At 34.9% G+C, this 16,272-nt stretch overlaps 1 protein-coding gene and 1 long non-coding RNA gene across 5 annotated transcripts in view; one reads left to right on the top strand and one right to left on the bottom strand.

Moving 5' to 3' along the window:
- The window catches only part of ERCC6L2 (ERCC excision repair 6 like 2), a 137,576-nt gene that overhangs the window by 53,233 nt on the left and 68,071 nt on the right, over window positions 1-16,272 (bottom strand). For all 4 annotated transcript variants that reach the window (XM_045470057.1, XM_045470058.1, XM_045470056.1 and 1 more), the window contains exons 10-13: window positions 13,449-13,520; window positions 12,700-12,845; window positions 9,910-10,005; window positions 894-993 (exon numbers count right to left, since the gene is read on the bottom strand). In XM_045470057.1, coding sequence (XP_045326013.1) covers window positions 894-993; window positions 9,910-10,005; window positions 12,700-12,845; window positions 13,449-13,520 — 414 coding nt within the window. The remainder of the gene's footprint in view (window positions 1-893; window positions 994-9,909; window positions 10,006-12,699; window positions 12,846-13,448; window positions 13,521-16,272) is intronic.
- LOC123593714 lies at window positions 11,286-12,857 on the top strand. The gene is made up of 2 exons (XR_006710473.1): window positions 11,286-11,668; window positions 12,792-12,857. It is a non-coding gene; the product is annotated as an uncharacterized LOC123593714 (long non-coding RNA).

The following is a 16,272-nucleotide window of genomic DNA, read 5'->3' as shown; positions in this document are numbered from 1 at the left end:
CCACCACATGTGGCAGATGTTTGCTCTTAAATAGATGCCAACAGAATATATAGGGAGTAATTCAAATTTAACATTTATAATTAAACTTGAGCCTCATTCCAGATCTTCTCAAGTAAGCAATTATAAACTAAATAAATTTTATTTAGAGATATAAATGGTGAAGTAATTAATACCGTAAGGATATTAAAGAGTTAATGCAATTTCAGATGAACACTAAAAGCACCAGCACAGTAGTTAATACACTTGTGTTGTATTCCTATAATTCCATTTACTGGGGTATCCCTGGGTCCCAGTTTCATTATGTACAACATGAGATGATTGCATTAGATATCTTTAAGGCATTTTCCCCCAGTTTTCTTCATGTCATGGTACACACGGAAAAGGGTAACATATGAACACCTACCTGGAAAGGTTTCTTAAGGTTGGAAGTCAGTTTAGGTAATCTTGCCGCCCAGAGAGCTGTGTGATCATTGTGTCGGTGCACCTGTGTCCCGCCTGTAGCATATCATGTCTTGGCCCACAGGCTGGGAAGCTGTGACCTTGCTACTCAAATTATAGTCTGCAGTAGTGTTGGCACTCCTGGGAGCTTGTTAAAAATTTGAATCTTGGGCTCCACCCAGAGCTACTAAATTAGAATCTGTAGTTTGAACATCCCTAAGTAATTCATGTACACATTAAAGCTCAAGAAGCACTACTCAAAGAAAATTTCAGCTCTAAAATTCAATGAAAGTAAGAATCTGTTTTACAGGATTTATTCTACAGTATATTTCATAATCTTACTAAATTCCATATTACAGTTAAAACGAAATTAAAAACATTTTTACACAAATTTCTGGAAGTTTTGATATAGACAAACGTTTACTTCTTAATCTGGAAAAGGGAAATATATTTACCTGCTTGTATAGCTGTCGTAAGTACATGATCTCCTCCACAGTTCCCAAAGATATCAGCCTAAATACTTTCACATCCCTGCATTGCCCAATCCTATATGCTCTGTAAAAAGATTTTTAAAAAAGCCAACAAAAAACAAGTGAAGCAAGGTTCAGGAGGTAGCTTTAGGACAAAAAAAAAAAAAAAAAAACGGAACATTACTAAAATTTTAACTTAAAAAGAAACATATGTGCAGTTTATTCTATGTTAATTATACCTCAATGACACTGTTTAAAATGGGGGAGGGGAACAGTTAATCAACTGGCAAGCCTACAGAAGTGCAGATTTGCAGCCCTAATTTCACAGAGATTTCTGTCTGAATTCACTCAGTTGACTACCAGCAGCCCAGGTATTTTGACAGGGACTATAGTGCTAATTAAGACAATAATCCATAGATCTAGTCCTGGCAGCTTCTCTCAGGTGAAGGCTTTATTGGATGCTCTGAATGAGGTCACCTGTTTCTAAATACCTGTTACAGTCACAATTTGGGGAATGCGGGTACTGATGTTTGAAACTGAAAATTTTTGACCTTATAAAGTCACTCTATGTTGTTGTATCTGATGCTCTCTCTGCCTCCTTCACCCAGTACAGTACTCCTAATAGAAAAGGACTTTACTACTAGATATCTTGGGGCCCTGCACATCTTGTACCCGAAGAGGGGGATGGGGCCTCCTGTGGCACAGCACAGCCAGGGTAAATTACTGCATTCTCACTTTCATCCTGCAGGCTAGATATAGAGGGGCTCATAATCCCTTTCTTTCTCACGGCGGATTTGAGTCTTAACATTTTTTTTAAATGGATCTAAGGAAATGTCTTTTGGGTGTGTGCTCAATTGTTTCGTAAATAGGATAGATTCTGTTAGAATACATATTCTTTACAGACAAAAACCTTACAACATGTTACTTTAGACCTATGCTTCATCAATTTCTGGGTCCATTAAGTAGGGATATGTTAAGTGATGGTCTTTTTACCATGAAAATAAGAACTGAGGAACTGTTATACAGTATGGAGGTCAAAATCTTCCTTTCTCTTCTTGGTTCCTCCTGCCAGAGTCAATTGAAGGGCAGGGAGGAAAAGAGAAATGTTGTTCATTTAGTTTTATTGTCAACTAATTTAAACTGAATACCAAAACACAGTACCCTAGGATAAATAAGATATTATTAGGTCTTGATATGTTGTTAAGACAAAAGAAAAAAAAAGTGAAAATTTTTCTGTGGCTTTCATTTGATTATTTTCCTTGATAGCTGTCAGTGGTGTGAAGCTGGTTAAAAGTGTGGGCTCTGTAAGAGCGCATGAATTCAGATCCTGAAATCATTGGCTGTGAACTTCAGCAAGTTACTTCAGTTTGTTGTGCCTCAGCTTCCTCACATGTAAAATGGGTAGGATAACACTGCCTATCCCATAAAAGCTTTGATATCAGGGTAATGCTGGCCTCACAGAATGAATTAGGAAGTGTTCAAGTTTTTGTAAGAGCCTGGGGAAGAATGGTATTAATTCTTTTTTAAATGCTTGGTAGCATTCATCAGTGAAACCATTTGGTCATGGGTTTCTGTTTGTTGGCATTTTTAATTACTGATTCAATCTTCTAGTTGTTAGTCTATTCATATTTTCTATTTCTTCATGTTTCAGTCTTGGTAGGTTATATGATTCTTCAAATTTGTTCATTTCATCTGGATCATCCAATTTGCTGATGTACAACCATTTATAGTACTTATAATCCTTTCTATTACATCAATAGTAACATCTCCTTTTCCACTTCTGATTTCAGTTATTTCAGTCTTCTCTTAGTCAATCTAGCTAAAGGTTTGTCAAGTTTGTTGATCATTTTGAAAAAGAGCTCATGGTTTTGTTGTTTTCTATTGTTTTTAGTCTATTTCATTTATCCTGTTTTATTCATTCATTCATTCATTTATCTCTGTTTTAATCTTTATTACTTCTTTTTGCTAGCCTTAGGTTTAATTTGTTCTTTTTCTAGCTCCTTAAGGTATAAGGTTGGAGAGTTGATTTCAGACCTTTCTTCTTTTTTAATGTGTTTACAGCTATAAAATTAGCACTGCTTTCACTGCATTGAATAAGTTTGAATATGTTGTGTTTTCCTTTTCCTTTTTCTCAATTTTCTAATTTCTTTTGTGATTTCTTTTTAAAACCATTGGATGTTTAAGAGCATGTTGTTTAATTTCAACATATCTGTGGATTTTCCAGTGTTTCTTCTGCTGTTGATTTCTAATTTCATTCTATTGTGTTTGGAAAAGAAACTGTAAGATTTCAATCTTTTAAAATGTATTAACATGTTTTGTAACCTAACATATGCCCTATTATGAAGAATGTTCCCTGTGCACTTGAGAAAAATGTGTAATTTCAACAATCTAAAATTGTTGGAAGGAGAATTCTGTATATGTCTGTTAGGTCCAACTTGTCTATAATGTCATTCGAGTCTTTCTTCCCTTATTGATCTTCTGACCAGATGTTCTATCCATTATTGAGAGTGGAGTACTGAAGTCTCCTACTATTGTAGAGTTGTGTACTGCTCCTTTCAATTCTGTCAATGTTTGCTTTATACATTTTACAGCTTGTTTATTTGGTATATTTATGTTTCTAATTGTCATAGCTTCTGGGTGAGTTAAATCAAGAATTATCATTGTATATCATCCTTTGTCTCTTATAACAGTTTTCAATTTAAAGTTTATTTTGTCTGATATTAGAATAACTACCCCTCCTGTCTTTTGGTTAGTATTTGGATGAAATATCTTTTTTCATCCTTTCACTTTTAACTCATGCATGTCCTTAAACCTAAAGTGAATGTCTTATAGACAGCGTAAGTTGGCATGCCGTGTGTTGTTGTTTTTAATTTATCTTGCCAATCTGTATCTTTTGATTGGAAAGTTTAATCCATTTACATTTAAATGTATTAATGACAGGGAAGGATTTACTTTTGCTATTTTGTTTTCTGTATGTCTCATGGCTATTTTGTCCCTCATTTCCTCCATTACTGCCTTCCTTTGTGTTATGTGATTTTTTAGTGACACATTTTGACTCCTTTCTCATTTCCGTTTGTGTATATTTTATAGATATTTTCTTTATTAAGATTACATATAACATCCAAAAGTTATAACAATCTACCTTAAACTGATACCAACTTAACTTCAATTGCATTAAAAAACTCTCCTTTGCAGCTTTGTCCCCACTTTTGTGCTTGATATCAAAAATTAAATCTTTATATTCATTATTCATTAACACAGATTTATATTTATTTTCATGCATTTGTGTTTTATGTTTTTAAAAGATTTTATTTTTAGGTCATCTCAACACCCAGCGTGGGGCTTGAACCCACAACCTCGATATCAAGATTGCATGCTCTACCAACTAAGCCAGCCAGATGCCCCTGCATTTGTCTTTTAAATTAAAAAAAAAAAAATAGGGGTGCCTTGGGTGGCTCTCAGTCAGTTAAGTGTCCAACTCTTGATTTTGGCTCAGGTCATAATCTCATGGTTCATGAGTTTGAGTGCTATGTTGGGCTCTGTGCTGACAGTGTGGAGCCTGCTTGGGACTCTCTCTGCCCCTACTCACCTCTCAAATAAATAAAGAAACTTAAAAACAAACTGTGAAAGTTTCATTAAATAAAAAATAAAAAGTAGATTTATAAACCAAAATTATAGTAAGACTGGTTTTTTATATTTGTCCCTGTACTTCCTAGCACTGGAGAATTTTATATTTTTATATGGTTTTGAGTCACTGTTAGAGTCCTTTAATTTGAACTTGAAAGTCTCTCAGCGTTTCTTTTAGGGAAGGTCGAGTGGTAATAAACTCAGCTTCTGTTTGGGAATGTTTTAGTTTCTCCCTCAGTTTTGAAGGACAGTTTTGGCTGATATAGAATTCTTTGTTGATGTTCTTTTCTTTTGGCACTTTAAACATATCATTCTACTGCCTCCTGGCTTGTAAGGTTTCTGTTGAGAATCTGCTAATAATCTTACTGGGGAATCTCTTGTACACTACAGGTCATTTTTCTCTTGCTGCTTTCAAGATCTGTCTTAGACTTTCTCCAGTTTGATAACCTGTCTCAGTGTGAGTTTCTTTGGGTTTACCCTCCGTGGTGTTTGTTAAGCTTCCTGTATTTGCATATTAATGTCTTTCCTTTGAATTTGGGACATTATTATTTCAGTTATTATCTCTTCAAATAGCTTTGTGCTTTTCTCTCTCTTCTTTTGTATTCCTACAATGTGTATATTGGTCTATTTAATATGTTCCATGAGTTCCTTAAGCTACGTTCATTTTCCTTTGTTTCAGTCTTTTGGTTTGTTGCTCCTCAGATCTGTCTTCAAGTTTGCTGCCCAAATATGATGACTCTTTCTAGTGACTTTTTTTTTCATTTCAGTTATTATATTTTTCAGGTTCAGAGTTTCTACTTTGTTCTTTTTGTATATACATAATTTCAATCTCTTTGCTAATATTTTAATTTTGTTTATATGTTGTTTTCCTGATTTCCTTTAGATCTTTGTCCATGTTTCCATTTAGCTCTTTAAGATAGTTGTTTTAAACTCTTTGTCTAGTAAGTCCTATGCCTGTGTTTCTTTAGAAGATTTAATTTGTTCCTCTGAATGAGCTAGTTTTCCTCTTTATAAATGCCTTGTACTTTTTTGTTAAAAATTGGCCATTGATAAAACAGCTACTTCTAGTCTTTGCAAACTATTATTGAAAACATTCATTAATTAGCAGGCTGGGTCTTGAGTCTTAGGAGCAGCTCAGGGTAAGGATTAAAAAATTGTCTTTGGGGGGCACCTGGGTGGCTCAGTCGGTTAAGCAGCCGACTTTGGCTCGGGTCATGATTTCGCGGTCTGCGAGTTCTAGCCCCGCGTCGGGCTCTGTGCTGACAGCTCAGAGCCTGGAGCCTGTTTCAGATTCTGTATCTCCCCCTCTCTGACCCTCCCCCGTTCGTGCTCTGTCTCTCTCTGTTTTAAAAATAAATAAACGTTAAAAAAAAAAATTAAAAAAAAATGTCTTTGGTCATTTTTGGTTATGTGTGACCAGGGCCTGTGTGTTTGGGTGTGTATGTTTTCCGATATCTCCTGTATACACAACTGCTTTTAAATGTCTTACTTTCTCAAAAAGTCTCATCTCAGCCTCTTCTCAGGGCTTTAGATATATTCTACTGTATTCCTCTACTGTAATATACAGTCCCACTACTGCTTTCATGCACAATGGGGCCTATAACTGTCTTCAACAGCTTCTGCCAGTCTGAGATCCAAGCTATGCCACTGTTTCTTACCTAAGCATTGTCAGGTGAAAAAGAAACCATTCCCTCTGGCAGCTCACAGATAGGTTAGAAAGTTGCAAAGGAGTTCCACACTGCTCTTTCCAACCTGAGAGGGAGGGAACAGGGAACTAACTGTTACTTACTCTTCCTAGCTGTGCTGTGCCAGGAAATGGGGTGAGGCAAAAATGGGTAAAAATGACATGAAATTTCCTACAGTTTTGAATATAGCTTCTTCTTGATTGGGAATTTGCTTGATAACTGTAGATCTCTGATTTAAATAGCTTCCATAAAGTTATTTTAATCAGTGTCTAGTTTTTTAAATCCACCCATGGGGAAACATATACCTAGAGCTTCCAGTCTGCCATCTTGCTGGCATCACTCTTTGATTTCCTCTTTAATACAAGAGTTATTTAAAAATATATTTTATATTTTAAAATGTCCATATGGAGAGATTTTTATTACCTACAAGCTCATTGTTACTTTCTAGGGTCTTGTCTTTTGTATTAATTAGAGGCATGTAATCTAGTCCTTGTGGTTTCTATTAAAATATATAGTTATTTAAAAGTATGCTCTAAAATGTTTTTTGAAAGAGTGGGTATTTTCAGTTATTATATGGTTAAATACATTTATTAAGTTAAAGGCTAAATAACTGTTAATCAAATAATTTACATACTTCCTTTTTTTGCCTAGTTGATCTATTAATCTTTGAGAGAAGGATATTAAGTTTCCCATCATGATTGTAGATTTGCCCATTTCTCATCATAAAAGAGTTTTGTCTTTGTTATGTAGTGACTATTATACTTTCCTCATCGATTGTTCCATTTTGTTTTCCTCAATGCATTTGCCTTGAAGTCTATTAATATTTTGCCGTTCTTACTTTTTATCATCATCTCCCTGATGAGATTTTAAATATATTTTATTTTTAACCTTCTATGTATTTTTGAATTTTATAAATATATAAAATTATATCTATAGCAATAAGCATAAATCTGAATCTAACATTTCATTTTTACCTTCTTTTTTTGTTTAAAAGGAAGTTTTACGTTTGGCTTTATTTCTCACAGTTTACATTAGGTTTTATATTTGCCATGCTTAGTTTCTTTTACCTCTTGCTATACACTCATATTTCCAATCATTTTACTGAAATAATCACATTTTCTCAGTGATTTTTAAAAAATTTCTTTTAGTTGTTGCCCTTAAATTTTTGGCTAAAATTTTAAGAACACTTTTTTTTGGCATAAATTTGAAATCTGACCAGGATATCCAAATTCTTTTTTGATGAAATATAACTTCTAACACAATTACCCCCACCCTCCCAATGTTTTATTGAAATTATATGAAATTTTAGTGTTTGATTCTTATTAATTTTCTCATACCATCCCTTTATATTTCTCAGAATCCTTTCTTTATAACTGCATTAAGTCTCTCAACTAAACCATCAATAATTATTTAGACTTAAATATAAATTTTTCAGTTCCTAGATGTCAACAGATGATTTATTTCCCCTCACATATTGATATTTTAGTCATTGATTACAACTATAAGTCAAAATTATTTTCTTGCAGATACATCATATGAATTTTGTCACTTCGACAACTGCTGTTGTCTTCTAGAATTCTATAATGCAGATGAAAAGTCAGTTCTTCAAAGTCTATTTTGCAGGAACAGTGGGATTTGCAGAAATGAGTGGGATTCTCATTTGTTGGTAATCTGTTTTGTTCTTTTTTCTTTTCTTTTCTTTTCTTTTTTTTTTTTTTTATAAATAATTTCCTCTCCCTCTTTCTCATTCAGGCATTGTTTAGTCCCCTTATCTTTGGAACTTAGAAATATCAGCAAGATGTGTTTCTGTTTTTTCTCCTGCTCTGTCACTGTGTTTTCAAATATTCATTCCTTTTATTTTCCATATCAATTTTCACTTTTAGTCTTCTCCATTTTATTACTCAGACCTTGTAATGAGTTATTTGGTAACACTTTTAAATTCTAAGCATTTCTAGTTTTCTTTTCCATGCACTTTTTTTCAGGGTGCCCTATTCTTATTTTATTTCCTTCAGGGTCAGTTTTTTCATCTTGGCCCTTTTCTTTCATACTGCTGGTTTTATTAAACTGTCTCACAATTATTTTTTTTTTTAATTTTTTTAATGCTTATTTGAGAGGGAGAGAGAGAAGAGTGTGAGTGGGGTAGGGGCAGACAGAGAGGATGACACAGAATCCGAAGCAGGCTCCAGGCTCCAAGCCATCAGCACAGAACCCAACTCAGGGTTTGAACTCATGAACCATGAGCCAAAGTTGGAAGCTTAACGGACTGAGCCACCTAGGCGCTCCATAAAAGGTCTCATAACTCTTAGTTTTTCATTCATAATTACAAATGAAGAACTGGGTGGATTGCACAGGAAAGCTGGTCTGGATGTCCATGAAGGTACATAAGTCTATTTAATCATTTCCCCATTTGTGTTCCACAGAGACCTGGGAAGCAATCCTTCAGGTTCAGTTCTGCTTTATGATCTGATCCTAATGCCCACTGTAAAAACCTTTTGTCAGTCAGATTCCCCACTTACTTATAAAATTTATGAAACAATTCTTTCAGTTTTGATCAAGGGGCATCTGTTGTAGGCCAACCTCTCTTTATATTGGGTATGGGAGAGGAAATTGTTTTAGAGTTAGCACATTAATTAATTTCTAACAAGAATTCACTCTGGTCTGTTTCTACATCCTATAGTTACTGGCCCCAAGCTTGAAATTTCTCTGTGCTCTCCTGCTGACTTTGGATTGTGGCTTTTCTCTGCTGGTTTCTTGATTACACAGATGCTGTTGTAAGACAGATTCTGCCTTCTACCTTCTGAGAGTTTCTCCAAACTTCTGATCTACTAGTAGTGACCTTTCCTATCTTCCTGCAGTATGATGGGTTTGTTCCCTTTTTTTTTTTTTTTAAGTTTTTACTTATTTATTTTGAGAGAGCGAGCAAGTGCAAATGGGAGAGGGGCAGAGAGAGAGAGAGAGAGAGAGAGAGAGAGAGAGAGAATCCCAAGCAGGCACCATGCTGTCAGTGCAGAGCCCGAGATGGGGCTCGAACCCACAGAGCCGTGAAATCATTACCTGAGCCCAGACCAAGAGTTGGACACTTAACTGACTGAGTCACCTGTCCTACTTAAATCAATCCTGTCAAAATGGGATTCTGAGACAGAAAGAAAATAAATTGCCGTTATCAGCCTGCCATTTGGGTTCAGATCTGAATACAATTTTTAATTACTTTTTTTTTTTTTAAGTAGGCTCCATGCCCAGCAGGGCCCAACTCATGACCTGAGATCAAGACCTGAGCTGAGATCAAGAGTTGGATACTTAGGGGCACCTGGGTGGCTCAGTCGGTTAAGCATCTGACTTCAGCTTAGGTCATGATCTCACAGCTTGTGAGTTCGGGCCTTGCATTGGGCTCTGTGTTGACAGCTCAGAGCCTGGAGCCTGCTTTGGATTCTTTGTCTCCCTCTCTCTCTGCCCCTCACCAACTCATGCTCGGTCTCTCTCTCAAAAATAAATAAACATTAAAAAAAAAAAAAAAGAGTTGGACACTTAACTGAATCACCCCGATGCCCCTTAAATGCAATTTTTTTAAATAAGGTTTTCTCTGTCTTCTAATCATAGTCATATTATAAAAGCAACTTAAGAGAATCACAAGGGGGTATTTTCAGATTCAAAGTATTTGCAAGTCACTTTAAATTTTGTCAGTATTATACCTGTCAATTGCTTGAAGATCATTGGCTGGATTCCAAGTAGGATCAAACAATACAACAACATTGGCACCAACAAAATTGAGGCCTAGTCCACCAGCCCTGAGGAAACAGAATTGGGCACATTAAAATAGCAAAAGCATAGTCATTGCCTTCTAATTCAATTGTGCCAGGTTTCTGTAACCAAATCAACACAATACTGCATTAACATCATAAAAGATAATTAAAACACAAACATGCCACAAACAAAACAGCTACAGAATAGTTTTTCTACCATTCTAGAATAATCCTAAAAGAAATTGACCATTAAAGCCCACGTAAATAGGTTGTACTGTTTTTTTTTCATTGTTTTGGATATTCAAATACGATGCTGTAAGGTCTTCCTAACATAATTTTTAAAAATTGTAAGTATGGTCCAACTAAATAAAGTAATATACACATTTTTAAAAACCAAGGCAGGAGTAGATGCACTTCTTACTCCTCTCAGTAAGTGCAGCTTAAAATGCTGGGCATCATATATAAAATAAATGTAAGACCTGAAGGGTAGAAAGAACAAAGCATGGCTAGAGACTATAAGAACTAAGGAAGGACATGGCAGTGAGTTCTCCAGCTTTGTTTTTGCTTAAAAATCCCAGACTGGGTTCTGGAGAAACCAGCAAACTGGAAATGCCAACAGTCAAGACCAAAAAAAAAAAAAAAAAAAAGGCCCAAGAAAAGCCCTTGTCCTTTAGCTAAAGAACCAGGAAAGGTATAGACTTTTAACACAGAAAATGTTAGATAATAACCCGCCTATTTTTGGAAACACCATGGAAAAAAAATCTATGACCTGAATCCCAACCTGGTCAGTAAAGGCTGAGTGAGGAGATTAGATTTCCACTCTTGCTTGACTAAAATGGGGTGCCTCTCACCTCCACTCAGAGGATATCACAGAAGACTGAGGAGCTGGGACATTCATTTCTGCCCAGCTATAACCCAGTCGCCTCTGTAATGTCAGTGGAGGACATACAAAAACAGTAATCAAGTGCCTCACTCTTGGGATGTCAATAAAAGCCAAGCAAGAAACATGGATTCCCATCCCTATGTGGCTGGGATGATGTCTGGCTAAAATAGAGGGAGAAAGCCCCTCTATAGATAGATAAGCTCAAAATAAAAAATTACAAAATGTGTGAAGAAACCATGTACCATGAGCAAGAGCAAGAGGGAACAACAGAAGGATTAGCAGCCCCAATTCAGGAGTTAACAGAGCAAAAATGCCATTTAAAAAGGGATTTTAAAAAATAATGATTGAAATTACTAAAGAAACAAAAGAAAAGCTAGAAAACATAAAGAACAAAATATAAGTAAAAATGATTAGGCAGATTTGAAAAATATCAATAGGGCTTTAAACATGAAAAATACAGTCTTTAAAAATTCACTGAATGGGTTAAATAGCAATTTCTAATATAGAGATAATTAGGAGCCTTATGGCAGATCTCATCAAATTAGATGGGGGTGAGCAGACAAGGAATGGCAGATGACAGCTTGTCTAGAAGTTCTGTACTATTTGAAGTATTGTTGAAGGCATTTGTTACTTGGAGACATTATTTAAGAAATTAAGCATGTTTATGTACTTTATAAAACTTAACAGAAGACAATATCCTATGTCATTTAATGCTCGTAGGTAAGGGCTCATATGAGAAATTACTTCTTGAATCCATTCACAGGAAAATGGGAATCCAGAGTGCCTCTCAATGCAAGAGTTCAAGGAGAATTTCAGTGTTCAATAGTAAGTAGCGCATTCATCATATATATAATTTTATGCCTCATTTTAAGTAATTTTTGTGTTGACTTTTTACGTTTTACATATGTTTGCTTTTAACTTTTTTTTTTTTTTTTAAATTATTATCCTTGAGAGAGACAGCACAAACAGGGGAGGGGCAGAGAGAGAGGACAAAGGATCCAAAGCAGACTCTATGCCAAAGCACCCAGCCTGATGTGGGGCTCAAACTCACAAACTGTGAGATCATGACCTGAGCCAAAGTTGGACACTCAATGACTGAGCCACCCAGGCACCCTGCTACATTTGTTTTTAAAGTCCTCTGAAATTCTTTTTGCAAGATAGTGGGGGTAAATCTATAAAGTACTTATTACATTAGATGTCAAAAGTTAAGGATTTGTTGCCCCCCAAAAGGGATTAATCTTCTTAGGTGTTTATACTGGCATAAATCTTGCTCTAAAGTGTATATATTCTTTAAAAGGTTTTAATGAGAGATTCATAAATAGGTGTTAGAACTGACTTAACGTTTATAAAACCTATTAATGTAGAGCTGCTATGGTTGAGACCAGGTAGACAGAGGGAGGAAATACCTGGCCCACTAACCCTAGTGAACTCTCTAGGGCTGCTTGAGCATACTTTAAAAGCCACTGCTACAAATGATTCTTAGTTATTTGATTAATAACTCAATTACTCAATTAAGTCTGACTGTTCTGACCACAGACATGAATAAAAACACTACCACAGAAAATTCCTGGGAGGAAACATCCATTTCTTTTGATTGTTATCTTTATAAACCCAGACATATAAAGAGAATCCAGTGATGATAAGGAAATTGAGAAAAAAGGTTAGGTAAAACTCAAGATATTGTTATTTCAGTCATAATTAATATAATAGCATTTTTGCTGCTTCTCCTCAAAGCCAAATAAAACAAGGCAATATAATCATAACCACTGAAAATTAATCCAGTAATAATTTTTAAATTACCCTAAATCTTAAAAGCAATTACATAAAAATCAAGTTATCAAATTTTATTTTCTTACATTGTGGAGACAAGGCAAATGTTAACATCTTGTGTACTGTTGAACTCTTTCACGATCTTGATTCTTTCCTCTGATTTCGTACTTCCATCAAGTCGTCGGTAATCAAGGCCAGCTGCCATACAGTATTGCTGCAGAACATCAAGTAACTAGAGAAAAGGTATGGAAATGGGCAAAGACAAATGTATGGTTTAATAAATTTCGTACCACTATAGAGAGAAGATTTACTAAGTATTAATAATTGCTGCTCACAAGTTCTTTCTTATAATTACAAGAGCAACAAATATTTTCCTGACTTCTGGCTTATGTATTTCTCCCCATTATCCTGAAACTGACTTTAATATTCACCAATGTTTGTTTTTTAAATCAATCTTTCAGGGAAAAAAAGTCAAACTTTATTTTTTTTTTTAAATAAAACCAAATAAAAAGTATTGGCCAAATAATTTATGTAAGTGAATTTCATTATTTGTGCTATTTTCCAAGTTCTAAAATCTCTTACATGCCTTAAAGAACACTTTAATTATTAATAAAAACATCAACAGAGAATTAAAAATCTTTGAGTTTGCTCTTTGACAGTAATCTTGATATCATTGAGATTTAAGTGTCTGTTTTAAAAGTTGCTTATGTCACTACTATTTTCTACAGTATGTATAAGATAAAACTGTGGCTGGACACTGTTATGTCTCTTAGGATTTATGCCTCAAGAGTTAGGGCTGGGCCAATTAAGAGTATATACTTCAGAAGGAACTTACCTTGGTGGAAAAGGAGAAAAGAAGTATTTTATCTTTGTTTTTCCTACAATGATTTAAAAGCTGCTGAAGGACCTAGAAATGAACCACAGAAATCAACCACCAATGAACCAGTTCCAACTAAAAGCACACTTTATACATATAAACATCACTAGAGAATTTCTTTTTTTTTTAAATTTTTTTTTCCAACGTTTATTTATTTTGGGGACAGAGAGAGACAGAGCATGAACGGGGGAGGGGCAGAGAGAGAGGGAGACACAGAATCGGAAACAGGCTCCAGGCTCTGAGCCATCAGCCCAGAGCCCGACGCGGGGCTCGAACTCCCGGACCGCGAGATCGTGACCTGGCTGAAGTCGGACGCTTAACCGACTGCGCCACCCAGGCGCCCCTAGAATTTCTTAAAAATTATTTTTATACAACATAACCTCAGTCCTCTTTCCTAATTCCCTTCATTTTTGCCAAGTTAGAGAAATAAAGTATTAGATATTACATGAAATGTTATTCATCATCATACTGTCAATAATGAGGTAAGTTTCCCAAAGACTTTTGTTTCATCTCATCTGGTTTTAATAAAAAGGAAACATTTTAGATTATGGGATGCATTTAAATGAATTAATTTAATTTCCAAAAAACACTTTCTTTATACCTACAATATGTTCAGAAACTAAATTACAGAACAGCATTCCTTTTAGGAAGTATTTAAATTTTTTCTAGATAGATGTAATGAAATGTGTTTAATTACATCTAGGTCTTGATATTTGTTTTCTTAAAATAATCAGTCACATATACACCTCTTCTTATTTTATCCTCTCTGCTTCTCTATTTACAGTGAGTCCTGACTTCCAGATTTGATTCTGACCTCAAAATGTCAATAATTTGCCCCAAATACAGTGCTTTTAGGGAGGAAACAAATAATCCAAACCTGTGTATAACAGTATCACTGTTATTTTTAAAATAGGCATTTCCACATCTGGCAGTGACAGTTCCAGAACACTGTGGAAAAGTAATCCACAAAGTAAAGAAAAGGAATTTTCTGTACTAAGCCTATAAAGTTTTTCTGAATTATGCAATAAACACTTCAACTTTGTTTATTCACTGATAAGCATTTAAACTTAAACAAAAAATCATATTCAATATAACACTCTTTTAATAATTGACTAAGAGAAGATATTGTGCTAACTCTGACCCCCATGGTCCAATCCCCCAGAAAAAGCTATAGAAAAAAAAAAAGCTACTCAAATAACCAAACGGTGATAAAAATGTCACAGATCAAGTCAACATAATTTTATTTATTTATTTATTTATTTATTTATTTATTTTTTAAATTTTTTTTTTCAACGTTTATTTTTTATTTTTGGGACAGAGAGAGACAGAGCATGAATGGGGGAGGGGCAGAGAGAGGGAGACACAGAATCGGAAACAGGCTCCAGGCTCTGAGCTGTCAGCACAGAGCCCGACGCGGGGCTCGAACTCACGGACTGCGAGATCGTGACCTGGCTGAAGTCGGACGCTTAACCGACTGCGCCACCCAGGCGCCCCAAGTCAACATAATTTTAATACTTGCAAAACTTATAAAGTAAGTTTTGCATTAGCTTTATTTTTTAATAAAATAACTGATTCTGTATAAAGGATGTGCATTTGAACTTCACATAATACAATAACTTTTTAAAATTAAAGACTTTTTTAGAGCAATATTGGATTTTCAGAAGAACAGAGTAAAATATACAGAGAATTTGCCCAGAATCCCTCTCCCGCATCTTATATCCCTGCCCCTCCCTGCACAAAGTTTTCCCTATTATTAACATCTTGCATTAGGGTGGTACATTTGTAACAACTGATGGACGAATAAATTGTTATTAATAAATTATTATTATAAACTATTATTAAATTATTAACTATTATTATTAACTAAAGTCTGTTAACATTATTTATAATAGGGCTCATTCCTTATGGTGTACATTCCATGAGTTTTGACAAATGTATAATGACATGTATTCACCATTAAAGTATTATATGGAATTGTTTCACTGCCCTAAAAATTCCCTGTGCTCTATGTATCCCTCTTTGCAAACTCCTGACAACCATTTATTATTTTATTTTCTCTACAGTTTTGCATTTTCCAGAATATCAGAGTTAGAATCATACAGTAAGTAGCCTTTCAGACTAGCTTCTTTCACTTAGTAATATGCATTTAAGGTGACCATGTCTTTTCATAGCTTGATAGTTCATTTCTTTTGATTGTTGAATAATAGTCTATTGTCTGAATGTATCACAACTTATCTATTCATCTACTGAAGGACATCTTGGTTGCTTCCAAGTTTTGGCAATTATAAATAAAATTGCTAAAAGTATCTGTGTACAGGTTCTTGTGTGAACTAAGTTTTTAATTTACTTGGGTAAATATCAAGGAGTGCTGTAAATAACAATGTTCCCACTAAGAAATCTTGAACGTAACTTTTCTCAAATTAGTCAAGCCTAGAGAAGAACATGACCCCTATATGATCCCAACAGCACTAAACTCGGTTTTCTAAGCCTTTTCCCCCACCCCTCACAGTAAGTGGCTCTGTGGTATTTCCCAAGGGAAGGGAAAATGAGGATTCTTATCAGGGGAATAAGTGCAATTTTTGACCATCTGCTTGAATAGTAGTTGAGGTCAAAAAAAGACCTTCACATTTAACAGAAAGAGCTGGAGTTCATGAGTATAGTTCTGAGGGTATGAAGGGTACAGTGAGCATTATATCAACAAATAAATTGCAGCTGTAGGCTGACCTATAATAAGAGAAGCAGAACTAGTATCTTTCATCACTTGAATTCAAGAAGTACATGC

This window comes from Leopardus geoffroyi, chromosome D4, assembly GCF_018350155.1.
Source record: "Leopardus geoffroyi isolate Oge1 chromosome D4, O.geoffroyi_Oge1_pat1.0, whole genome shotgun sequence".
In the NCBI taxonomy this organism is placed as follows: Eukaryota; Metazoa; Chordata; class Mammalia; order Carnivora; family Felidae; genus Leopardus; species Leopardus geoffroyi.
Note: the sequence above shows the minus strand (reverse complement) of the source record. Positions and strands in the feature narration are given on the sequence as shown.